At 32.5% G+C, this 24,328-nt stretch overlaps 4 protein-coding genes and 1 long non-coding RNA gene across 6 annotated transcripts; 1 reads left to right on the top strand and 4 right to left on the bottom strand.

Annotated features, from left to right (window-relative positions):
• Positions 1-191: 191 nt before the first annotated feature.
• Positions 192-5,165, bottom strand: LOC124447751 (dolichyl-diphosphooligosaccharide--protein glycosyltransferase subunit 2-like). Its single transcript, XM_046998756.1, has 24 exons — positions 5,102-5,165; positions 4,681-4,883; positions 4,498-4,593; positions 4,320-4,428; positions 4,178-4,247; positions 4,017-4,086; positions 3,783-3,827; positions 3,611-3,700; positions 3,429-3,536; positions 3,269-3,337; positions 3,065-3,186; positions 2,890-2,949; positions 2,765-2,816; positions 2,389-2,480; positions 2,207-2,321; positions 1,927-2,016; positions 1,777-1,833; positions 1,642-1,692; positions 1,471-1,560; positions 1,023-1,118; positions 718-793; positions 583-620; positions 419-510; positions 192-355 (listed from the first exon to the last, which is right to left on the bottom strand). The coding sequence occupies exons 1-24, from the start codon at positions 5,112-5,114 to the stop codon at positions 343-345; spliced, it is 1,917 nt and encodes a 638-aa protein (XP_046854712.1). The 5' UTR covers positions 5,115-5,165; the 3' UTR covers positions 192-342.
• LOC124447798 lies at positions 192-7,685 on the bottom strand. The gene is made up of 2 exons (XR_006948828.1): positions 7,589-7,685; positions 192-258 (listed from the first exon to the last, which is right to left on the bottom strand). It is a non-coding gene; the product is annotated as an uncharacterized LOC124447798 (long non-coding RNA).
• LOC124447778 (tumor protein D54-like) lies at positions 5,228-7,517 on the bottom strand. The gene is made up of 6 exons (XM_046998782.1): positions 7,292-7,517; positions 6,753-6,901; positions 6,621-6,680; positions 6,459-6,560; positions 6,318-6,378; positions 5,228-5,487 (listed from the first exon to the last, which is right to left on the bottom strand). The coding sequence occupies exons 1-6, from the start codon at positions 7,448-7,450 to the stop codon at positions 5,395-5,397; spliced, it is 624 nt and encodes a 207-aa protein (XP_046854738.1). The 5' UTR covers positions 7,451-7,517; the 3' UTR covers positions 5,228-5,394.
• On the top strand, positions 7,586-8,695 carry LOC124447790 (splicing factor 3B subunit 6-like). The gene is made up of 5 exons (XM_046998790.1): positions 7,586-7,683; positions 7,842-7,882; positions 7,996-8,073; positions 8,143-8,281; positions 8,399-8,695. Exons 1-5 carry the CDS (start codon positions 7,654-7,656, stop codon positions 8,480-8,482), a joined length of 372 nt encoding a protein of 123 aa, XP_046854746.1. The 5' UTR covers positions 7,586-7,653; the 3' UTR covers positions 8,483-8,695.
• Positions 8,684-24,187, bottom strand: LOC124447739 (structural maintenance of chromosomes flexible hinge domain-containing protein 1-like). Of its 2 annotated transcripts, none has more exons than XM_046998740.1 (54): positions 23,943-24,187; positions 23,730-23,808; positions 22,819-22,980; positions 22,659-22,741; positions 22,437-22,570; positions 22,041-22,140; positions 21,588-21,707; positions 21,349-21,512; positions 21,170-21,263; positions 20,855-21,059; positions 20,425-20,542; positions 20,289-20,348; positions 20,042-20,165; positions 19,893-19,964; positions 19,309-19,434; positions 18,789-19,009; positions 18,516-18,598; positions 18,285-18,389; positions 17,812-17,892; positions 17,428-17,544; positions 17,294-17,361; positions 17,121-17,197; positions 16,860-16,959; positions 16,718-16,787; positions 16,510-16,649; positions 16,128-16,262; positions 15,702-15,867; positions 15,433-15,500; positions 15,292-15,354; positions 15,147-15,229; positions 14,822-14,948; positions 14,666-14,746; positions 14,464-14,568; positions 14,266-14,319; positions 13,910-14,035; positions 13,758-13,837; positions 13,555-13,626; positions 13,389-13,477; positions 13,204-13,316; positions 12,914-12,975; positions 12,693-12,780; positions 12,458-12,589; positions 11,930-12,206; positions 11,713-11,832; positions 11,517-11,602; positions 10,875-10,997; positions 10,662-10,763; positions 10,471-10,559; positions 10,291-10,397; positions 9,967-10,037; positions 9,812-9,875; positions 9,555-9,662; positions 9,389-9,450; positions 8,684-9,241 (listed from the first exon to the last, which is right to left on the bottom strand). In XM_046998740.1, exons 1-54 carry the CDS (start codon positions 24,057-24,059, stop codon positions 8,873-8,875), a joined length of 6,042 nt encoding a protein of 2,013 aa, XP_046854696.1. In that variant the 5' UTR covers positions 24,060-24,187; the 3' UTR covers positions 8,684-8,872. The 2 variants fall into 2 exon arrangements, with proteins under 2 accessions (XP_046854696.1, XP_046854704.1); XM_046998748.1 differs by having other exon boundaries at positions 22,819-22,977.
• Positions 24,188-24,328: the final 141 nt, after the last annotated feature.

Raw genomic sequence — 24,328 nt, 5'->3', positions numbered from 1 at the left:
ATATAACAATGAAACTTGACAATCATTTCTGGTTGTTTATGTCGTTGTTAAATGTGAAAAAGATACTATGAAGCGAAAGCACACACATTATGTAATTCACGAAGGGCTAATTACTTTTTCCAACGCTCTTCATTCCAGCTTTATGGTGTTCACTATTCTTTTTTTCTTATAATGTCGAAAGACTTAAACAATTTTCAACAACGAAAAATCTTTTATTTTAATTTTAAATGAATAGACAATTTTAAGCAGCATTGGTATCTCTAAAACAAGAGTTATCAGGTTTCCAGTCACACTATCTGCAACCCAACGATGAATTCAACAAGTGTTTATCTTTGCTCCAAACTAATTCTTCATTCTAAAAAAATACGATAAACACTATCGGTGTTTCTCTCAAATATGATAAAAAATCTCCCCTCACCTTTGAGCAGCCAAATTTGCAAGAAGTGAATTTCCAGTCAAAAAAGTTATACAACCAACCAAAGCCAATATTTTCAAAGTGCTAAACATATTCTGTCATGCAAAAAATATCACATTTAACGACACACTTTCACATTATTGAACCTTCTTTCATTTTTCTCTTACCAAAGAAGTCCAAAAGGCATACATAAGGAGAAAAATGCCTAAAAAAATATTGAATAAGATGTTGATTCTCTCAAAAATTCTTTTTGTTGGATTTTTTCTATAGTTTTTTAATATAAATTCTCAATTCTTACTCACCACCAAGACCAATATGGAAACCAATAGCAGAAATGGAAAACTGGAAATTTGAAAAATTCACACCAATTCTTAACCACTATAAAACAAATAAAGTAAAAATGATAACAATGATAAAACGGATCGTTCATACCATTAAACGTTTGCAGTCAACCCTACCCCCGTCACCATGAAAAAGGGCATCAAAACGGGTGAAGAGCAATAATGGTGAAGAAATAAAAATCCAAAATTCTATAGTATCTGTTTAGGAGTATGCAGTTATAATTAGTCATTACAATATTTACATTAAGGAGGTAAAAAAAACTTACTGCTACGAAAAGAACAAATAATGGCAAGAGAACAAGAGCTGTAAATGCTGTTGACACAGTTTTTGGAGGACGCTTCTCAGGCAGACGAAACATGTGCTGAAACAAAATGACATGATTATTAAAATGAAGCACTAAATATATCCCGAAAGACTTACGTTTGAACGTAACGCAATATTTACACGAGTTTTATTGTTTTTTTGTTTTCATTTAAAGACAGAAAATAGAAACTTGAATACGATGAAATAAAAGATTTTCATCTCTTATTAGTCAAGTCAATTCTATATATGGAGAATGTTTGGTGGAGAAGAGATATTGAATATAGCATCATTCATATGTTAAGAAAATCATAAATAACTTAACATTTTGTCATTTTTATGATGCAATATAACGAGTATGAAACTACATTTATATCACCAAAATCAAAACACAAAAATTTTGATATGATCACCTCTATTTCTTGTTTAATTTTGAACAATCTTTCTTTCTCCTTAGGTACACGTGCCGCTGAACTCCCAGAGAAACTTAGTTTAATGGAGCCCTAAAGTTAAAACATCATCTGATAACATCTTTACTCTTTATCCGTAAACAAAACACGAAAAATTAGGGGGACGCTTCTTACAATATTCCAAAATAGAGAATTTTCAATGGCAGCATCGCCGATAATGAGATCCTATTGCAAAAACATTAAAACTGAACTTCGTCCAACTGTGACGTCTATTATATTTATAGACATTGTTTGCTTTACATAACTTACCATTTGATATTCGCCAGATAATGACGAAAACGACTCCTTGGCGGAAGCTCCAACATCCTTTAGAGTAACAATAATTTTCATTTAAGAGAATAATGAAAGAATTCTTAATGTATGAACAAGGAAATAATCATTGTCGTCGCTATAACGCACTAGGTCAAACTTATAAACTTTGTTGTTTTCAGCTTCTGCGACGAAGAAAATTTCTTGATTGGTTTTTGTGTTCATAAGACGAACAAACGTCTAAAACAACAAATATTATGTAAGATATAACAACGGCCTGTATATTTTCACCTGTTCACAAAATTACGGTTTGTTTTTTATGAGAGACAATTACTGATAATGCAACAATATGAACATTGGTTTGGTGTGTGTAAAAGAATTAAAAAGAAAAAGAAATTATAATAAAAAAGTAAGAATTTTATTAAATAACCTGATGTGCTGTCACTAATTTTCCGGATGAAATATCTTTCAAAGAGAACACCATGACAACTTTTTGATGGTAATCAGCTTCCAATGATGCATCCAATCCTTTTGGATAATTCACACTTAAATAGACAACTATATGAGCACATATGACTATCTATTTCAAAATCTTCCAATTTCATATTTTACCTGTTAGAACTAACTTGCGATGCATGCTCTTTATCAAAGATTGACACAGAAATATCTTCAATAGAAATTCTTGTAACAACTTTGAATGTAAGCTGGAAATGAAGTATTAAAACAGTTTGTCATCATAAAATATTATCTCTTATAAGTCAAGTAATTTCTATACATGATGAGAAATCTTGGTGGAGAAGAGATATTTATATGGCATCTTTCAAATTTCAAGCAATACTGATATCAATTGCTTGAAACAAACTCACTGTAAAGATGCAAAATACTAGAAACACAACTTTCTCTTAAAGACTCAAGGTATATAGTCAATGCAGTTTGACAGACTTGAGTAAACATCTTTTTATTAACATATAACATTAAAACAACTTACTTCAGAAGGTGATAGTCCAATCAAACGTTTGTCTTGTTTGTTTGGCTTGAGACTAAACAATTGTTGCAAGTCTTAGTAACTGAATTGATTTCTATTCATTCAATAAAAAATGATTCATAGAAAACCTTAAAGCCAGTTTATAAAATCCAGGAGTTGGATTGTGACTCATGATGACAATTTGATAGCTAAAATGACCAAAGAATTGATTTTACAAATAAAATAAACAATTGATTTTACAAATAAAATAAAATTTGATATTATATAAATGTGTACATATTTAAGTCTTTTTAAAAAACATACAAATCCTTTTCTTTTATAAAATCTTTATTTGACAGCAAATCACCATCATTTTTATCAACAATACTCTCTGCAGTCACCTTCATGTCAGTAATTGCTTTGTCCAAAACATCGGTAATTTTTACCTAGATATCATTGCAAGACAGAATAATGCATTTCAACTTTAGTAAACAAAGAAAATCTTCGGATGAAGCATCAACTATGTACCTTTAGTAGTTTGTTATCATCAGAGATAGGACCATCATTGTAAAGTAGGGTAATCAAAGGAACTTGAAACTAATTGAATAAAGATGAAACTTGACTGGCATTTGAAACTGGAATAATAAATGATGTCATGAATAACAGGTATTAGACAGCGTAACTCTACCTGATTATCAGCAAGCATTGTCAGAGAACTAAGGATATAAAATGCATCTCTTGAACTTTGAACATACTTTCTTGACAGCAAGTAACTAGTGAATTTAATTGCTTGCTCCTAAAAATGAGCAAAATCTTTAAATTCCAGAAGGCAATTGTTAGTTTTAAGTTTTAAATATCAGAAAATCTTACTTCTGACATTGTGGGTTCCTTTTTTATGTGTGCAGCTAGCTTGTAGACAGCAGTAATAAAATCAGCCGTAACAGTCAGTCCCCCTTCAAACTAAATAAATAATTATAAAAAACACAGAATAAAAATAAATTGAAACAAAACAAGGGTAAGATTTTCAAAATTTATTGACAACCTGTAAATATGTGTCAGCAATTTCATCAGCTTGTGCAACTGCATCCTTCGATAAAAAATATTTAATTTTCCTTACATAACTAACTTAACATTCATACAAAAACAAAAACAAACAAACAACATTTGTATACCGGCCAGTATTAATCCCCGCCAGGGGGGTTGACCGGTCCATGAACTTAACATTCATACAACTATAATTTAATCAATGATATGTAAAAGTTGATTTTTTTTCTACCTCAATGGCATCAAAAGCAAATGAAAAATCACCAGATAAAGACGACATAACATATAATGCATTTGTTACACTAAAAAGAAGAAAAAATTGTTGCTTAATTTAAGAGTGTAAACATGCAAAAATAATGCAGAAAAATTTCCACAAAAAACATGTTTCATTACCATGGAACAAAATCCTCTTTCTCTTCTTGAAGAATAGCTTTTAACATAGCAGTGACACGTTTTTCCTCCACTATTAATGTGATCAATACAAATATATTTTATTTTTAAAGACATTGTTAAAAATTCCTCAAACTGTGACAACCTTTTAGTCCAAGATTAAGAAGAGCTTCAACAGCAAAACGAATTGTTTGAGAGCTTGATTTTCCATTAAGAGAAGCAGAAAGGGTTTCCCCAGCATTCTCGATGTTGACCTTAAAAGAAAGTTATAGTTAAGGTATAACTTGGTGAAAATTTATTATTAAGCAATGGCAAAGTAATACCTTGCAATTTCCAAGTTGTTTCCCAACTGATGATGCATAATAAATACTTTCTACAAGCTGGTTGTTAACAAGTGAGTTCACTTTACTACAGATTTCCTAGAATTGAAATTATCAAAGACGGGTACAAAATTGCTATAAATGTTTAAGTTCAAAGAATAAATCAGGCTTTTCATATGAATTTACTTTGGATTTTGGAACTTCAGATTTCAAGAATTTCAGCGAGGCAACATTATAATATAAATCTTCTAGATTTTTCAAATCTGGAAGATCCTGAAGTAACTTTTCCTTAATTCTTGACTGCTCATCCACACTAAGGACAGTTCTCGGAGTAACGCATGAACCAAGAGAAACCAATGTAAGAAGAAATAACGCACGAAACCAAAATCCTTAAAGTAATAAATTAAGCAATGTTTATCAAAGGGTAGTTAATAGTTAATACAACGAAAGTCTAAGAGACGCAACTATTTTCATAAGTATTTCAAATGTCATAAGAGCAGAAAATAAGATTAATTAGGAAGCGAATAATGAAAGTTAGGAGAGGACAAAAAAGCAAAATGATCAAGGGAAAACGAATTCAACAAAGATTTGTATTGTATTCTTTTACCTCGTGTCGCCATCTTTGGAAAGAGAACGTGTAATATTGGTGGACGACCATTGGCTTAAAAAGATCACGTGGATAAATTGACCTTATTCAATGATACATTACTGGATAAATATTACCACCAAAACATTGAGTCACTGACCTTTAATATAAAGACTAACTAAAATCATAAATTCTATGGTTATTTAATGATACAAATACGCTTGGTTCACTATCATTTCATATACTATAAGAAAACACATTAACCATGTGTGCTCTATTTTAGAATTGCCATCTGTGTTTGTATGAAAGTATCTTCAATATGTTTTCATGTCGTCATTTTCATGACTAGGATTCATTTGAAGAACTCCTTGCTCCGTAGTTTCAGGTTTATGTCCAACAACTCTTCCCTATTAAGATATTCATTTTTAATCTAACAAATAACTTGACTCCATACACATACAATCACATTACATGTATATCATTATGTTTGTATAAGTTTCCATAATTTTATATCTACTCAATATTACATTCACATATATACATACATACTTACATAAACATTATATCAATACGGTGAAAATAAAAGAAATAAAATATGCGATATCAAGATATAGATAAATAAAAATTAAATAGTATATTTTGGCACTTTTGCTACACTGTGTTTTGCATATAATCAAAGGTACCTCCTGATGATAAAAAGCACAAAAAACTGGGGTAGAAAATACTCAGAGTTGATACTCTATGGATAAATTGATTACATATACATACATACATACACATACATATACATACATACATATACATACATATACATACATACACATACATACATATACATACATATACATACATACACATATATACATACATATACATACATACATATACATACATATACATACATACATATACATACATATACATACATACATATACATACATACATATACATACATACACATATATATATACATACATATACATAAATATACATACATACATATACATACATACATATACATACATATACATACATACATACAATTTCTTTTCTTTCAGAACACATTACATACTAATAGCAAGTTAGGTTGACACCTGCTTGTAATCAACTTTATCAATTTTTTACATGATCAATAAATTTATATTAGCACTTTATGTCTTTTTTGCTCAGCATTAAACATTCATTTGATTTGCATTACTTTAGTAATTAATCAGAGGGATTGTAAGAAAACATAACCTTGATTGAACTGGTGGCTGTTGTGACTTTATTTTCAATAGATTTGAAAGTATCGGAATCCCTAGCAAATATCACAAAAACTTTAAAAAAATACTGTTTTCACCAGTAGTAATTTCAACCAATAACAATGATATGTCTAACCTTAACTCTCCAATCTTTTTTGCAGTGACAGCACCAGCATTTTTAAAAGCATTTGAGGTTGCTTCACCAGCACCTGATAATGTTTTGCAGGTTTTATTGTACCTGTGTAAGTTTTTTATGATTAGTAGAGTAACATAACATTAATCTTTAATAAATACATACGCTTCTGACTGTACAATCCTTTCATTCCATCCTTTCAGAGTTTCTGATGTTTTCTTCATACTAAAAAAACATGAACAATGAGAATTGTTAAAATACAATATAATGTTGATGAATGGAGCCTAAACTACTAACACTTCGGTGTTTTGTATATAGTTGATTTGTGTTCCAATGCCTTCACGTATCTGAGACCATCGTGTCACACCAAGCTCTTTCTTCAAATCTGAATACTGTTTTTCCTTCCTTTCCAATGCATGTCGAAGACTTGAAATTTCTTCCTCAAGCTAAAAAGTATCCCACTCCAGTTACAGTGCTTCATAGTAAAAGATCAGTTGGATAATTTGCTTTGATTAAAATTGTAATGGAAATTGGAAAATTTAATTAACTTAATTCAGATAACAACAAATGTAATTAACTTTAGAGATATAAATGCGACAAGACACTGCAAATAAATGAAAAGCAAGCTTTGTGGTCAACAGTTTACACTTTAACACTTTACAACAATTCACATGACTTTGAACTCAAAAATGTTTCATTATTTTATTTTTCACACTTTTCACAAAGTTAATCGACTAATTAGCTTGAAATAATGAGACGGCAAAGTCCAAAGACAAACTGAAGCATTAAATATGTTTACTTGAGTCAAGAACACTAACACTACAAACAAACCTAACCTTCGTCATTTGTCGACGAATTTCTTCTTTCCTAGCCTCTTCTGCAGCTCTATCATCATCCGTCTGTATTTCTGCACTTTCCACAATCTTATCAGCGTCGCCAAACGGGCTTTCTTCTTCCATGGAAGAGAGATTGTCCTCAATGGTTGATGTCATCATTTTGTTCTTCGATCTCAGCACCGAAACTCATAACTTCACATGTAAACATCATACGTCACACGGATTTCATATGAATGCCGGGTAATAAACTCTGGGGAGGGGATGGGGGGTTAATAACCTTCTACGAGAGCAGTATACCAACGGATATAAAGTACCGGGGAAACTGCCTGTGCTTCATCATCCATGATCGTTTATTGATAAAGATGGCTTTAGCAAATCTACGAAGAACAAACGTAAATTTCAAGTTTTTTTAAATTTGTTATTTCAGTATTTCCTTTATAATTGGATCAACATATAATCGCTGAATTTGAGCTTCCATTCTCACAGAAATTTGATGAGTTTACCTAAAATATTTTGCTTATAAATAACTAATATTGTTGGTTTTTCTTAGGTTCGCTTGCCTCCCGAAGTTAATAGAATTCTTTATGTGAGGTATTTTATCGTTTTAAGAATTTCTTAACCTTGTCTTATAAACATGTACGAGGCATGTGTTTAAAATTTTTGATTAGCTCGTGAATAATTTTGTGGTATGCTATTTCTCACAGAAATCTACCATATAAAATAACTGCAGAAGAAATGTACGATATTTTTGGAAAATATGGAGCAATACGTCAAATAAGAGTGTAAGCAAATGTGCCAACTTATAATATCCAGTTATTTGAACAAACATATTTACATTTTCTATTCTTTAGGGGGAATTCTAATAATACTCGTGGTACAGCATATGTTGCATATGAAGATATCTTTGATGCAAAGAATGCCTGCGATCATCTTTCTGGCTTCAATGTTTGCAATCGTTACTTAGTTGTTCTTTACTATCAGCCTACTAAGGTATATAAATATGGTTGATTCAATAAGCAATATATATATAATGATGATAGTTAAATGATGATAAATTATGTATGTCTGAGCTTGATTTATTTAAAATATTGATTGTTATTGCATTAGATGCACAAACAACTGGACAAAGAAAAGAAAAAACAAGAGTTGCAGCAGATGAGAGAAAAATATGGACTAAACAAAGATAATTAAACTGAAACAATTAATTTGTATATAACTTAACAAAAAAACCCTAAAAAAATATGTATCTAACTAGGAACAATATTTTTTTAGTATGTTTTAATGGTACTTTTTAGCTATCTTTATTGGAGATGACTGAACTTTATTCAACCTACCTACGTACAGGGAAAGTACATACTTTAAATGGTATTACTTCATTAAATAAAATCATGACACAAAGCAAAACTTCTTATATTATTGCTTTAATAAATACAGCGTTTTTAAAATCCCTCCTGGATGAACAGTAAAGTTAAGCAAACTTTACCTTTCCAAACGTAACAAACAGAAATGCATAAGACAAGACCACAATACTGCCCAAAAAAACAGTATTCACATTGAAATAACTGACTTTCCTCGCAAGCCTTAATTGCGTCTTGCTCGTTTACTAGGAGATGTATAGGAATCAGAAGTAGCTGCATGACGTCGACCGCGAATTGGTGTTGTTCCATTTGCAACATTAGACTGTGAGATAGGGGTGTGCTCCCTTGAATCTGAAACTGTTGGACTAATGACAGGGGTTGACCTTGTTGTTAAAGATGATCTTGTAATGCGTGATCTTGTTAAAGATGGATTTCCAACAGACTGTAACATAGAACTTGGACTTGCAGGTATTTCATATTGAGTAGGAGTCATTCCTAACTTTTCTTCAATACGTCGTAATTGAAACTCAGCATCACGACATTCACGATGTTTTTTTTGCATTTCCGAAGTTTGCATTTGTTCCATCTGAACCTGAAGACACGGAATAAAATCACAATAACTACACTTACAGCTTACCATAATGTGAGATGACATGATGGAAAACAAAAAAAAATCACACCACGTGAAGATAGACTAGCTCCAAGGAAGAATGAAGATAGCTCAAAAACAAAATCTCACCTTAAGATCACTTTGTAACTGAGCATGCTTCGTCATTGCTTGTTTATATGCTTTAAGTTGCTCTAAAGTTGAACATTGGGATATAACAAGAAAAGTCAAAAAGAAAAAAAAAGAAAAAAGTTTATAGGTCTACATAAAAGTTTATATATGTGACCTACTGACGTACCAAGTTGACCACAGACAGTGTGGTATTCAACAGGATAAGGTGCAGCAAATACAGCTCCTCGTAGCTTCTCCATGGGAGGTGCTCGGTTTTGAAATCCACCAAATTTACCTTTATAAGAAGTTACCTTTAATACGGTTGTATAGAAGATGAAAATGAAAACTAATTGACGAGAGATTGAAAAATTTATGACTATAGAATGGATCATGTTAACAATCTCTGTTTCTTCAACAACTGTTGAAGATTTAAAGAAGAAATACCATTGCTCCTAATGCGGTCACCAGTTCTTGTTAAAATTGTAGGACAATGTGTAAACTTTACAACCTGAAAGAAAATATCATAAAAAATTAATAAAGGTATTGATTTACAACGTCCTGTAGTCATGTTTGCAAGCTTTCATGATGTAATACATTACCTCCTGTCTGTAAGAATTTGCGCAATCAAGATTATCCAAAATAATGGTATCTCCAAGAAGCATACCAAACACTTAAAATAAAAAATTTACGTAAAGGATCAAATTTTGTTGTTAAGGCAAGAAGGTCTATAATCAGTTCATGAAAATGAAAAAAGTAAACTGTTCTAGCCAAAAACCAGGGTATTTTACCGATGGCCGGTTGAAAAAAAAACTTTCCAAAATTTTACCTTCCCGCCACTACATGACAGCTTAAATTATGTTTTTATTCGCCATACGGTAATAATAAGTTATAAAACATAGTAAATTTGTCACTGAGCACTTTACCTATTTTACAATTGTCTTTTTCAACAGGAAAAACGAGAGTTGACCTTGCATACATTGGATGACCAGCGGGGTGATAGCTAACACGTCCTCGCTCATGAGGAAGAGGTCTAAATGTAAAAAAACATTTATGTGCAGTAACCGTAAACTTTGCTAAAATATTAAGTATTTTTTGTATTTTACTTCTCCCACTCAGGAAGACTTCTTTTGTAAATAGAATCTAACGGCAAAACTTGTTGACTTCCTTTAGATTCATGGTAAACTTTCTTCGCCTTTAAGAAAAATACAACGGCATCAGTTATTAAAGAAGATATCTTTCGCTCGATCTTTGCAATAAGCATGAGGACATAATGGAGATATTTTTCACGATAAACCTTCTCGGTTGTAAGTGTTATAACACAATCCATATCACCAGAAAGATGCCAAGATAAAACACGAGCAATATCATCATCCATTACTTCCGCAAGATGAGCAACCTTATAAAAAAGAAATAAAACAAGATCAGAGATAATATACAAAAACCAATGAGTAATTTATGTGGCTTTAGGAACTGATGTAGACGTTCAGGTTGTTTATGTCGTAGCTACCTTTCCAAGAATTCCCGCCTCACCGCGGGGTCCAGGATTCAAAGCACAACGCCTTCGTGGAGTGTTTTGGAATTTGTTCCGACTGATTGTCAACTGTGATATAAAATCGTCTACAGTTTGAGTCTAAATAGACCAATATTATGATTTAACATCAAATTTCCAACAGTGAGAAGGGTTTACAAAAAGAACTCCAACTGTATGGTAGATTAAAGATCAAGTCAAAACAAGAGAAAAGTCTAAAACGTTCACATTATCAGCTTTCATTTCCTTTACAACTCATGTAATGTAGGTATATCAATGGATAAATACGTACTGATCGAAGGTCATGTAATGTAGGTATATCAATGGATAAATACGTACTGATCGAAGGTCATATAATGTAGGTATATCAATGGATAAATACGTACTGATCGAAGGTCATGTAATGTAGGTATATCAATGGATAAATACGTACTGATCGAAGGTCATGTAATGTAGGTATATCAATGGATAAATACGTACTGATCGAAGGTCATGTAATGTAGGTATATCAATGGATAAATACGTACTGATCGAAGGTCATGTAATGTAGGTATATCAATGGATAAATACGTACTGATCGAAGGTCATGTAATGGAGGTATATCAATGGATAAATACGTACTGTTCGAAGGCTCTGTGAGGGAACATTTCGTCGTGATAATTCTGTCCGTAGTTTAGATTCGGCCAGCCCTGCCTCGTGTACAGCAACTAAGATAGAAAAAAAAATTCATAATGAGTTCAAAAACTTTAGTGCATACCAAAAGAAATGTGTCCTCTAAATCACAAACTTTCCAATAAAGAAAAAAACGCCTACAAACCATTCATCTCGTCCATCAATTGTTTTGTTGTTTCAAAAAGAGCTCTGTATGCTTTAATGGTCGTAAAAAGATGATCGCGTTCTCGTGTTAGTTGAGCACTTTGTTCCTGTTTACGGACGTCTAAAAAAACATAAAATCGTTAAACTCAGCTGCAAACATAAAACAACCACCAAAAACTGAACAAATATTTGACGATAGTTGTGTTAGAGAGGCTCACCATTATAAAATAAGAAAGGTAAATTGAAAGGAGGAATGTCTAACTGTTGTCCAGAAATTTGAACACTAAAACTGAGAATATATTCCTGACCATCTTTCCCTGCTGTGTTTTGTTGTATAGAAATATTTTGAACATTAGCCGTGCCATTGATGAGAGCAAATTCCGTCATCATAGCGTTGCCTAGTAACATTGGAACTTCGTCAATTTGAGAGGGTTTTTTAATAACAACTTCAACTTTTCCATTTAGAGATGTGCCACTGATGTTATCATATTCATCCTGCAAAAACAATAAAGGTTTGTCTAACATGTATATACATTGACTTTGATTGTGGATGTGGATAAGCAGGGAAACTTATGGATATATAAGGAGGAGGTGTAGAAAATGAATTGAGTCAAATTTTGATCAGTGTCAAATTACAAAGTAGTATAGTATCTTAGATGGTCGAATGAGGATCTTAAAAGGGTTTCCTTTTAGGAATGCAAGAATACATTTAAGATAATTTTCTAATTCATGTTGAACAGAGAAACCTTTAAGACAAATTTCGTGTTTTTCATGAGACAACGGCTTGTTGCTCTTTGCGTGTTTGATACTGTCGGTGTAGCAAGACTACCAACTGGCACAAGTTTAACAGGTGGTGCTGGATCCACACAAATATTGAACTAAACGTAGAGAAAATAACGTAAAATTTGCTTTGACATCCAGTGAAAATTCTTTATACACAAAGAAAGACTTGTATTTTTTACATAGTTCAATCTAACTTACAACATCGGATTTCAATTTAACGTTCCCTGTGAAGGAAACAAGCAACACAAAGCAATATTGACCAATTTGCTCGGGAATAGGGATTCCTCTACAAAAAGACACGAAAATTGTCAGGAAATAGATCATGTATCAGTCTAGAGATATATAATCTCCAGTCTCCGGTCCACAGGTCTTTACTAACATATCAATGAATAACATTGTACAATGTAGCAAAAATACACCTGAAATAGTAATAATTGTCTTTGTCTGAAGACGTTTTTTTACAGGGTTGATACGAAATAGCCTGCAAACAAAGAAGAAAGATTTTACATCAATTTTCTAGAGTGATATTTTACTTCATATCAAATAAATTATAAAGTAAAAACAATATTGCTCTAGCCCTGAAGTACTTTAACAATATTGGATGACATAACGAACCTTTGTGGACGGTTGTGATATCGAATAAATTATAAAGTAAAAACAATATTGCTCCAGCCCTGAAGTACTTTAACAATTGGATGACATAACGAACCTTTGTGGACGGTTGTGTAACGTTGTCATCCACAGACCAAAGTTTCATGACGAAATCTTTACTATTACATTTCATTACATGATCATCTTCAGCCAAAACATGAACAGAAAAATCTAGGAATTTCAAAAGAGAGAGTTTCGGCAACCAAAATGTTTTTTTAACATTTCTCACATAACAGCAATAACCTGGTAATGCAGTGCCTGCAATGTAGTTTGTTGTAAACTTTGAATGATCAACAACGATTTTGACTGGTTTGTTAGGATTAGCATCGATCCTACGTTCATATAACACGATATGTTTAGAGATAGTTTAATTCTAGTTATTTCTACATCAACGATAAGTTATTTTTACCTCAACGTTATTGGTTCAGCATCTATTGATGTTCGACCAATAAGAGCTTTAATTCTTATTTGGTAGACACCCCTGCAGAACGGAATTTATGTGACAGTAACATAACAAGTTACTATAGCATAATGTAATGTAGTTGTCAAACTAGCGTATAGAAAGAATACTTTGCTATTACTTTATTTAAGAACATACAAAGAATACCATACCTTTCTCCTGATACTTCAAAAGCAGAAAATGTCACTTGGCCCTTTTCGTCAGTTTTCTTATGCGATGGTGTAGGATTTAGCTACAAAATATGAAAGATAAAAATGAACCCCAAAATAACGTAAGGAGAGTGTAATTTGCTCAATATACAAACCTTCAATCCAGAATCCTTATTTAAGACAATTTTAACATTACTATCCAGACAAGGATTACCGTAGCAATCGCAGAGTTGAAGAGTTAATGGCTTCGAAAGACGAGTATTGTTAAATACACCAATTGGCTGGAATGATAAAGAATTGTTTCATGAAAACCAATGAAAGGATAGTGTTTTTCAACGACAAAAAATTAGCAAAGACAAAAACTGAAACACACACAAAAAAATTTTTTTATTCTTGTGTCGATAATTGTATGAATTGTAAACCATTCATTTTTACTATGTAACCATCTTTTTCTATGAAGGTCATTTTATAGATGGTTTGAAAAAAATACAAAAGTATTTTACATTTTTACCTGTGTTGTATTGATGTTGATAATCTTCAAAATCGCAGGTGGACCGCTTCCCACCTAAAGACCGCGTTCAAATGTTACATATCAAGATCTTTAATTTCAATTTGAACTCTTTCTATTCTGCCATAATGAACTTTGTAAATAATCCTTTACAGAAGATTCGTTCCCAGGCTCTATAACAATGATTCGGTACACACTGACCTCAATACGTTGGTAACACACAAGATTGCCAAATTTAATTTTCAATTCTTTGATCCCAACTTTATTATCATTAAATTGTACATTCTTTATTGAGACCGTTGCATCCTGAGGAAAAAACAATGTTTTGCATTTTTGTTTAATCTAAAGAATGATGAAAAATATTACATAATCTTGTGTGGGAGAAGAAGCGAAAAAAACTTGCCTCATTTACAACAACGTTTACGATTGAATCGGACAATCCATCAGCAGAAACGGATGTCATTAACTTCTCGACGGTAGACGCCTACAACAAACATAACCATAAATCCACATGCATACAAAAATACCATCAAATATCCATAGATATACATTAAAATACCTTGACAATCTTATTACCATACTGATCGGAAAATGATACAATGACGTCATGTTTTAGAGTGTCACCCAACTGAATTTTTGCATCACGACATTCACATTTTATGTTCACAGGTTTGTCTGGTTGTGGCCTGCAAACATTGTGGATTGTTATAAAAACATCGTTTGTCATGGAAATATCTTATTTTATGAGTTTTCTACAAACAGTAAAACCGACTAGCCGATGACGTCGACAATATATTGACGTCTTTATGACTCATTTCACGGCCGTCGTCCACTATTCATAGAATAGGAGACTGTGTACGAGCTTATTTTTGACAGAAACTTACACCAACGAGAAGGAAAAATCAACTCCTAACGCAGCTCCCAATGAAACTTGACAAAACTTCGTATCATTGACAGTATTTGGAGCCTAGTGACAAAATAACGATGAGTTAATATTTGATGAGTAAGTAAACAGTTTTAACGATGTACCTTAATATCTGGTAATAATCCTTGCTTCAGCAAATCTCGACTCACTTTGTTCATCCAATTTACCTGGAGTAGAAACAGATGCAGTTGACAACTGTTAAAAAAAAAGTCAAATAAAAATAAAAAACATATTGATAAAAGCACCTTAATTTTGGCAGCTAAAGAGTTATCAATTGTCATTTGTCGTTTTCCTTCATCAAAGATCTTGAAACCTAAAATAAGTGGTTGTTATATCAGAGTGATTTCTAGGATATTGTTATTGCAGCCACTCTCCATTGAAAATTTACACCATTACAGCATCCCCAAATAACTGATTTGTTCAATATTTGCCACTCATCAATAAATTGGGAAGTATTCATGCAATGAGCAACAATAACCATTTCAAATTTACGTGGCACAAGTCTTAAACATACTTAATCCACTGATTGTTTCTCCAGCAATACAACAAAGTTCCTCTTCATTTCCTAACTTTATGTTTTTGCCAAAATTTGAAGATGAACGAAGAACTTCAATCCGAGCAGGTCGGGTGCTTGGATTCACCACAATGATTCTTTCAATGGGTGCAATATCTTTGAAATGCTGTTTAGACAAGAAATACGAAGAATCTGTTTTGCGTTGTTTTCAAAAATCATGAACGACTCAGGCGCTTACGTAACTAGACTTTAAATGATATGAAATTTTTATTTTAACGGATAGAAGGAAGGATGGTACAATTTGTTTAAGGGAATTTACTGGAGCATGGTTTGACATATTTGTCAATATTGATTTTCGTTAACAAGTCGATGTTTCAATATTTTTAACTTCGTTAATAGAGAGCAATAGGAAAAAGATTTATTTACCTGTAGTTCGATCTTGGCTTTCAGTTTTATACTTTTCTCCATTTTACTTATTAAGATATTCTCTCCACTTAACGTTGATTTTCCTGTAGAACTGCAGTCACATGAATATGACGGTAAGCCACTTGATCCTGTTAACTAATGAAGAAAAACGAGATAAGTTAGCAACAAGTAGTTATGAAATGTCTATGTATGCAATGAAAGTTATACACGTATTTAAATATTTAAGTACATAGCAAATGAATGTACAATAGGTACAATACAATTTTCACGTATATAGGTACGTAGATATACATATAGGTACGTAGATATACATATAGGTACACCGGCATAGGTAAATATATGTAAGTAGGTACATAAATGAATAAGTGCATATGAGAAATACCTTACACACAACGTTGAGTCGCGGTTGCTGTGTTAAATTACCAGCCTTGTCTTTAACAAAAACGTTAAGATTAAGTGGTGAGCCATTCTCTAAGACAATATCTCCATCAGAAAAGTCAGTAACAAGAGAATGAGGTGGACCTACATGAGATAAAATATAAATTAAAATGTACTTAACTATGAAAAAAATGTGTGGATAAATATCTCACCTGGTAATAAACGCATTTTTAATGATTGTTGTTGATTAATGCTAGAAACAACAGCTTTAACATTGAAATCCTTGTGAAAATAGCAGAACAATGTATTACTTCATCTAAACATTAAATATAAAGCAAAGTTGAACAAACAAACCTTTCCAGCATTAGATGGAACCTTACCAAGGACAGAAACATTTTTGATGATCAAACCTGTTCCTTTGATTTGCGTTCCCTCGTGGGAAATCTCTAAGCCACTAGGAAATCAAAATAAATCTCTAAGCCACTAGGAAATCAAAATAAATCTCTAAGCCACTAGGAAATCAAAATAAATCTCTAAGCCACTAGGATATCAAAATAAATCCCTAAGCAACTAAGACATCAAAAATATATCTCCAAGAAATTTCACATATCTTACTTTGAAATTAGTTCAACATCAAATTTCTTCGTCGGTTTTGTGGGATTACCAAAATTATCCGAAAAGTTTAAAGGGATCTATTAAAGAACATTTTGTAGTATACATAATAAATAACAAGATAATGATTAATTATAGTCATTAATGAACATAAGAATTGAAGTATCACAACTAACATTGAATGGAGAGGCAATACGTAAAGGCTGTTCTAGTACTCCAACACTAAACTTTGCAATGGCACCCTCTGTAAGATATATAATTTATCAAAAATTAAACAAAATTTCTATCTGCAAAACATTATTATACTTACCTATAACATTGAATCTAATGCACCGACTAGGAAAATTGTTTGGTTGTTTATTAGCTGAACTGTCACTAACGATAACTTGCAGTGAGATTGTATGAGGTCCAAGACTTGTGATGTTGGCTGCAAAAAAATTATAATCTTTGAGATCACATAAACAGAAAATTGACTTTATTATGTTGGAAGTCATGTATAACTCCGTCAGAACTTACATATAAATCTCTCTCTGCAATAATTTCTATCTTAAATCGGTCAAATCTAACCTTAACTGTGCCAAAACCAATTCTAAATCTTGTCAAGATTAACTTTAACACTGGCAAAGTCATCTTTAATTAAATTATAACAAACTATTTATAAAGACTTTTAGAAAGACGACTCGTCTAAACTTACAGAACTTCCTGAACCAATAAGGCCAGCTCTTCCCTCCATGTTGACAGACATGCTGTGTGATAACTTTGTCATTTCCCTTTTCTTTAAAGAAAGACAATGAAATAATTATTAATGATAATTAGCTTTACTAATTAAATATATACATATAAAGATGTATGTACATGTATAAAGATGTATGTACATGTATAAAGATGTATGTACGTGTATAAAGATGTATGTACATGAATGAAGATGTATGTACATGTATGAAGATGTATGTACATGTATAAAGATGCATGTACATGTATAAAGATGTATGTACATGTATAAAGATGTATGTACATGAATGAAGATGTGTGCATATATAAAGATGTATGTAGATGCATGTGTATTTATACAGGTGTATAATAAAAAAATCATACTTGTAGCGTATGTTTAGAAATAAGCCAGCAAAACTCTAAATGTAGGTATGTATGTATTTAAAGGATATATACCATGTAAAATACATTTCATTTCAAGCAATAATCGTTTTCCTCTATCTCCTGGGAGTTTGCTGATTGATTCCCCTTTACCATTGAGGATATCAACACGTATGTCACCTTGAAAAACAACAACAAGTAAGTAATGTCAGGAAGGCTGGATACTAACTTCTCAAACTTATACATGAATTACCATAATCAAATCAGAAACTAAACATGTCTGGCTAAAACAAAAACATTCCTCACCTATCGTAGATCCTGCATGGACTTTGCTATTCGGCTGAACTTCGTCTCCACTGGGCCACTCAATTACCAACTTATGCGGTAATCTAACAGACACAAGAAGAAATAAGTCATTAATAAAGTCTCGTGGATAAAGCTTTTATTTAAAAATGAATCGTTTTGAATCGCTAATTTAGTCGTTGCAAACATATAAATTTAGTTATGTCTGTTTATTTAGTTATAAAGTCTGTTTCCTAATATACTACGTCAAATTGAAATAGGCAAAACACAACGTACTTAGCTTCCTCGTCATCTATAAACTTCTTTAAACCTTCAGCGGTTGTATTTCTATCCAACTTCACAAGAGAAAATACTTTCTTGTCTCCGTATAGCGAATCCGGTTGCTGTATTATTTCCATTTCACCCCCCGTTGCAAACACATCACCATCATGATCACCATACAGCAGGAATCGTTGGATAACACCACAGATAACGGGAAGACTTCGCTGTGTTTTTACCTATAGAAATAAGAGAAATCATAAAATCTCCCGCCGAAACGTCAACATGCGACGCTCTAGTGCTCTTCCTGTCATAGGGTATCAGGAGGCATGCACCAAAAACGGGAATTTTTGCTTTTTTGCTCCAAATTTGGATTTTTGTTATAAAGAGTTCTTCTCATGAAATCAACTATAATATGAAGCGATACTGCAATGTTTTTGTTAATATTTTTCCCAATTTAATTGTCCTATTTACAGGAGCCCTCCGGACACATGACTATTCCTGTTGATGATGTAAAGGTTATAAATGATAGTCTCACCAAGTCGCCAGTTTTAAATATCTTTCCATCCCATTCAATACCATGAAACACAGACCACGGTGTTTGACGATGTTTCTGAGTAAACTCGCTGCGTTTTACTATACCTTTAAAGTTGAAAAATTTCACCTGTAATAAAATATGAAATATAATTGAAACCATCAGATCAAGTTAGTCGTTTCTTTGAAATGAAGAAACGAGGAAAGTTTGAAAGCAATATGCGTCACTAGAAAAGTTTTAGAGAAAATTTGCCCGCGTGCTTCTCATATTTTTCGTAGTTTTGCCCAACCAATCCACAATAAATATACGACATGAAAATACACGAATTAAATTTTTATTATCAGTTAGCTGGTATCAAATCCAGGTAATTATTGAACTTGATTATCATGTGAGTACCCAGGTAAATGGCTTAATTATACCTGTTTATCATGTGAGTACCCAGGTAAATGGCTTAATTATACCTGTTTATCATGTGAGTACCCAGGTAAATGGTTTAATTATACCTGTTTATCATGTGAGTACCCAGGTAAATGGCTTAATTATACCTGTTTATCATGTGAGTACCCAGGTAAATGGTTTAATTATACCTGTTTATCATGTGATTCGTGACATTCTTTAATCCAATCATTAAATGCTCGAGATATTTGAGCTCTTTGCTCCTATGACGAAAATGAAAATATTCGTTACAAAGAGCAGCGTAAACTAAATCAAGAAGAAAAACAGTTTCAACATGTACCTGTCCAAGAATGACTCTGTTGAAAAGAGTGGACTTTTCTTTTAACTTTACTTCCAAGTCAATGAAAGTAAGTTTGTTAGTGCTAACTTGAAAAGCATTATTTGTCCACAACGCACCAGAAAATCTACAAAAGTAAGCAAAAGAGAATCGCTTGAAGTCAATTTAATGATAATATACAGCAGAAAGTATAAATGCAAAAGAGCGTTTCATATAATTTAAATCGTACATAAAAATATGTGTATTTTACCTGTTGTAGCATTCTGGTGGGATATTTGTCCGTTTCTTAGGCGGTGAACACCATTCTAGACTTAAAACAAACATTGTAAGATTGTGAGTAACGTAAAGATAAAAAGACAATTGTTGGTAAATAAACAATTTCTTACCAATCTATAGATGTGTAAGGAATAAGTCTTCCATTCCAATAACATTCAAAAATAGGTCGATTACCACGTGGTGCTCGACTATCCACAACAATATCCATGTCATCTTCGTCATTGTTTTCTGTACGAAATTATCATTTCTCGCTAACATCGAGTTTTCACCGTTTGCATTACGTAAGTACTCCACACTCACTCCCACTAAAACTCTCTTTACACATTTAGGTCTAACCATTCATTTAAATTTACATTAAAGATTTCACATTGGTCCATTACCACTAAGGGCTCCCATTCATCCCCGTTCACATTGAGGTTTTCCATTCACATGTGAGGCTCTATGCTAACATTGCAACTTCCCATTTACAACAGGACATTCCCCATTCACACAAAGGTCTCCCCAATTACAAGGGCTATGAAAACATGGTTATTCGCTTACTGGCAAGAGACATCTGTGGATAAGTTTCACTGTCATAAAGGAATGGATGATATCTCAACATTCCTTCGACAACAGCACTTCCTTCACAATGCGCGCGAAACTCGAAGATAGACGCTGTGTTTCTGATATACTGAGATTGAAGGTCATCGTCTATATCCCGTAATGCTTTGCGTTTAGGGCTTTTTCCTTTTTCATACATCACTACCTGAAATTATAGGACAAACATCTTTACATTTCGTTAATACACACCGCAAAGCGATATATAAGAAATTATTGATTACAATATGTCTTGAAAGTAGGAAGAAATTCTTAAACCTGTATGTCAATATTTTGAAACAGAGATGTTGTGTTTCTTGATGATTGTATTTCATTTCCTTGAGGTCCATGGAGATAGTAATGATAAATATGTCTACAATGTAGTAATAATGTTTTATAGATTAAAAAACAGAGAAAAAATGATGTTTCTTTTCATACATTACACATACGGTACTTACGCCAGTTGTTGACACCAATAGTCAAAATGATAACGTAAATACAAAACTTTGGATGAATTTATTCCAGTGACGACGACCGAAGTGAAACTTTTATGATTTTCTTCACCTCTGATCAACTCGCGTAAATTCTCATCTTCCTCTGCGATATGGACACAATCCCCCGGCTAATAAAGTAGACTGGGTAGAATCAGGGGGGTGGGGGTGGCGAATAACTACATAGGTAATATTTCATCACTTACTCTTCTGTTGTAAATTTTCCCGCTGTAAATGGATTCTCTAAGTTTTTCTTTTCTTTCAAATTCCTCCTTTGAAATGCACAATTCATGAACATCGCCGCAGTCACTCGTCTTCGTTATCATCTAGACACCAATAAAAAGTGACCACTTCTCTCAGACAGGTCAAAAGTACTTTTATTTACTTAATCTTATGTGTGAAAACAGCCAGTTATCGCTGCGCTGAAATCGACGTTTTCTCTAGTTTTTTTGTCAGCTAATGTTGACTGCAATCGACATTACCCTTGTTGTATTTTTGCTTTGAAACAAATACGTTAAAAAAATAATAATTATGACACATGTAAAAATAAAACTGTATAATAACTTGTAAATACAAAACATAGTTATGTTAGTCATCGATATGCAAAACATCGTATAGTTATGCATTGATGAAAATATCAAAAATTGATAAAAACTCACTCTTGTGGCATTTCCAATGAAAAATATTGCTTGCTTTCCACCAACTCCAAACCATGAAATATCACTGTTCAAATACCTCATTGTATCACCTTCAGAACATCTATAACAACATTGATGATAGTCTTCTTTAGAGTTATCTGGTAGAGATAAACATTGATATTAAACATAAGATTCTCTTTGAATGAGCTTACAAGACATGTATTGGATAACATACACAAGATAATTGTGAACTAGATATGAGAATAACCAAGTAGAAAAGATAAGTTGTGCTGGCTATGAGATAATCTAGATGAGATAACCCTAAAAGCGGTAAGCTTGGCTATGAGATAATCTAGATGAGATAACTCTAAAAGCGGTAAGCTTGGCTATAAGATAATATAAACAAGATAACAATACTTAGAAGATGGTACGTTGCTGCGATTGAACTTTGAAAGTCTGTAAATAGCCCAATTATTGAGGTCAGAGGATGTCATTCCTTGTCCATTGTCCCATACAGAAATTGCTGGCTTTCCCAAAGCATCATCAAACATCTAATGGCATAAACATATATAAAAACTTGTTCTACTCTTTCATGCATAAATTCATAAAATAAGAGAAAATTTCTGCAAACACACTTACAAGGCGAATCTCAACCTTTCGAATGCCTTCATTGGTAGCTGTTGCTGCCAAAGAATTGTCAATCAGTTCAGCAAAAGCAAATGCTGAAGTAAAAAAAAAGCAAATTACAATCTTTGATAAAAATTACTATATGTACATGAATAAATGTTGCTAAACTTACGCAAAGGATCCTGTCCCTCACTTGCATAATATTCATAAATACCACTCTTAACAAGTGTGTCATAGTGAGGGATGTATTCAACTCTTTCATAAGTTGGTGCAGTTAGGGCTTGGTCTACAGACTTAAGGATGTAAAGGGTGCTGCTATTCTGAAGAACTTCTTCTAAAATATAAATATAAATTACTTATTTTTTATCTAACACCTTATATCTCATAAATTTTGCATTTTTTTAACAACACATTCGTTCAACTTTTTATGAGAATTAGCATGCTTTTACAAAACAAACAAACAAACAAACAACATTTGTATACCGGCCAGTATTAATCCCCGCCAGGGGGGTTGACTGGTCCATGAACTTTTCTACACCAAACGTCTCTATCTCTCGCCATATCTCTCGTTATACCCATAACGAGAGATATGGGTATTAATTCATGCTTTTAGAAGGCATGAACAAAATTGTGTACACAATATACATTTCATTATTTCATATAGTTGACAAGATTAACTTGCTGAAAAAATTGTAACACTGATTAACACTGTAAAAATTCTTATATGTTGAAAACTTTGGCTACCCAGCAACAGTACCGTTGATAATTGATAATTCTAATCTGGCTGGCAAACTAATTTCTTGCTATTTATCTAAATTGATCAGCAAGCATGTACGCGGCGATAAGCCACGTTTTGCATGCCTAGTCATTGTTTGATTGATTTCTTTATAGTGGAAAGTCAAACCGTTTTTTGAAAATTCAGTAAATATAAGAAATATTCAAAATTGTTCGAAAGTTTGATAATCGAAGCTCAATGTTAAGATGTAATAAAGTTCTTGTTCCACATCTGAACTCTTCAAAATTGAATACGTGTAATTAAATATTTAATGCATGACTGGAGCACAAACATTCATTCAAACTTACCTAACGCAGCCTTTGAATCAATAACAACACGATTTGTATTTACCACAACAAACTTTTCGTTCGCATTAATGTTGAAAGTCTGCAAGAAAATTAACAAAATAACCATTTTATAGTGAACATCAAGACTTTGCAGTTGTAATACCTCACTGAACATGCAATTTACATGAATAGACGACAAATAAAAGTGCAAGTGAAAGATAGTAAAACACTTACTTTACGGAGCGTCGCTTTGAATTTGTCCAACGTCAATTTATCGGTGTCAATTTGCAGCGATTTCTCAGGTTCGTCTCCTCTACGACGATCATATACAAAAGTATCCAGCTTTACCATTTTTTGAAGAAAGAAAACGGATCAATTGTCAATAAAATATAGCCAGTTGGTTACACACTTTAGTTAGGAACAAAGCGACTCGCTTAAGTGATCAATATGGAGTAGAAATTGTTTACCTCATACTTGTCTTTACATGTTTCCATGCATCACGTGGATATTGTAATAAAATACTAATTAGAGTAAAAGTTGTAGATTTTTTTAGATAACTACAGACTCTTCAGGCGTATGTTCCATGGCTACAATTTAAACTTATCTCAATTCTTTTTTGT

This window comes from Xenia sp. Carnegie-2017, unplaced genomic scaffold (assembly GCF_021976095.1).
Source record: "Xenia sp. Carnegie-2017 unplaced genomic scaffold, XeniaSp_v1 HiC_scaffold_13, whole genome shotgun sequence".
NCBI classification, from domain to species: Eukaryota; Metazoa; Cnidaria; class Anthozoa; order Malacalcyonacea; family Xeniidae; genus Xenia; species Xenia sp. Carnegie-2017.
This window is presented reverse-complemented; position numbering and strand designations above follow the sequence as displayed.

What these genes read in the sequence shown, in the direction of transcription:
- LOC124447751 (XM_046998756.1), bottom strand. An exon ending in TATTTGTTCTTTTCGTAGCA is followed by an intron (nt 794 to 1,022) that starts GTAAGTTTTTTT and finishes TTTGTTTTATAG; the next exon opens with TGGTTAAGAATTGGTGTGAA. An exon ending in TTTCCATATTGGTCTTGGTG is followed by an intron (nt 621 to 717) that starts GTGAGTAAGAAT and finishes ATATTTTTTTAG; the next exon opens with GCATTTTTCTCCTTATGTAT.
- LOC124447778 (XM_046998782.1), bottom strand. Translation starts at nt 7,450, where the DNA reads ATGATGACATCAACCATTGAGGACAATCTCTCTTCCATGGAAGAAGAA. An exon ending in AAAAAGATTGGAGAGTTAAG is followed by an intron (nt 6,379 to 6,458) that starts GTTAGACATATC and finishes GATATTTGCTAG; the next exon opens with GGATTCCGATACTTTCAAAT. An exon ending in CAGCCACCAGTTCAATCAAG is followed by an intron (nt 5,488 to 6,317) that starts GTTATGTTTTCT and finishes ATATCTTAATAG; the next exon opens with GGAAGAGTTGTTGGACATAA.
- LOC124447790 (XM_046998790.1), top strand. Translation starts at nt 7,654, where the DNA reads ATGGCTTTAGCAAATCTACGAAGAACAAAC. An exon ending in AATAGAATTCTTTATGTGAG is followed by an intron (nt 7,883 to 7,995) that starts GTATTTTATCGT and finishes TATTTCTCACAG; the next exon opens with AAATCTACCATATAAAATAA. An exon ending in GCAATACGTCAAATAAGAGT is followed by an intron (nt 8,074 to 8,142) that starts GTAAGCAAATGT and finishes TCTATTCTTTAG; the next exon opens with GGGGAATTCTAATAATACTC.
- LOC124447739 (XM_046998740.1), bottom strand. Translation starts at nt 24,059, where the DNA reads ATGGTAAAGCTGGATACTTTTGTATATGATCGTCGTAGAGGAGACGAA. An exon ending in CCACCAGAATGCTACAACAG is followed by an intron (nt 20,166 to 20,288) that starts GTAAAATACACA and finishes TTACTTTTGTAG; the next exon opens with ATTTTCTGGTGCGTTGTGGA. An exon ending in GTATTGCCTCTCCATTCAAT is followed by an intron (nt 17,198 to 17,293) that starts GTTAGTTGTGAT and finishes GTTCTTTAATAG; the next exon opens with ATCCCTTTAAACTTTTCGGA.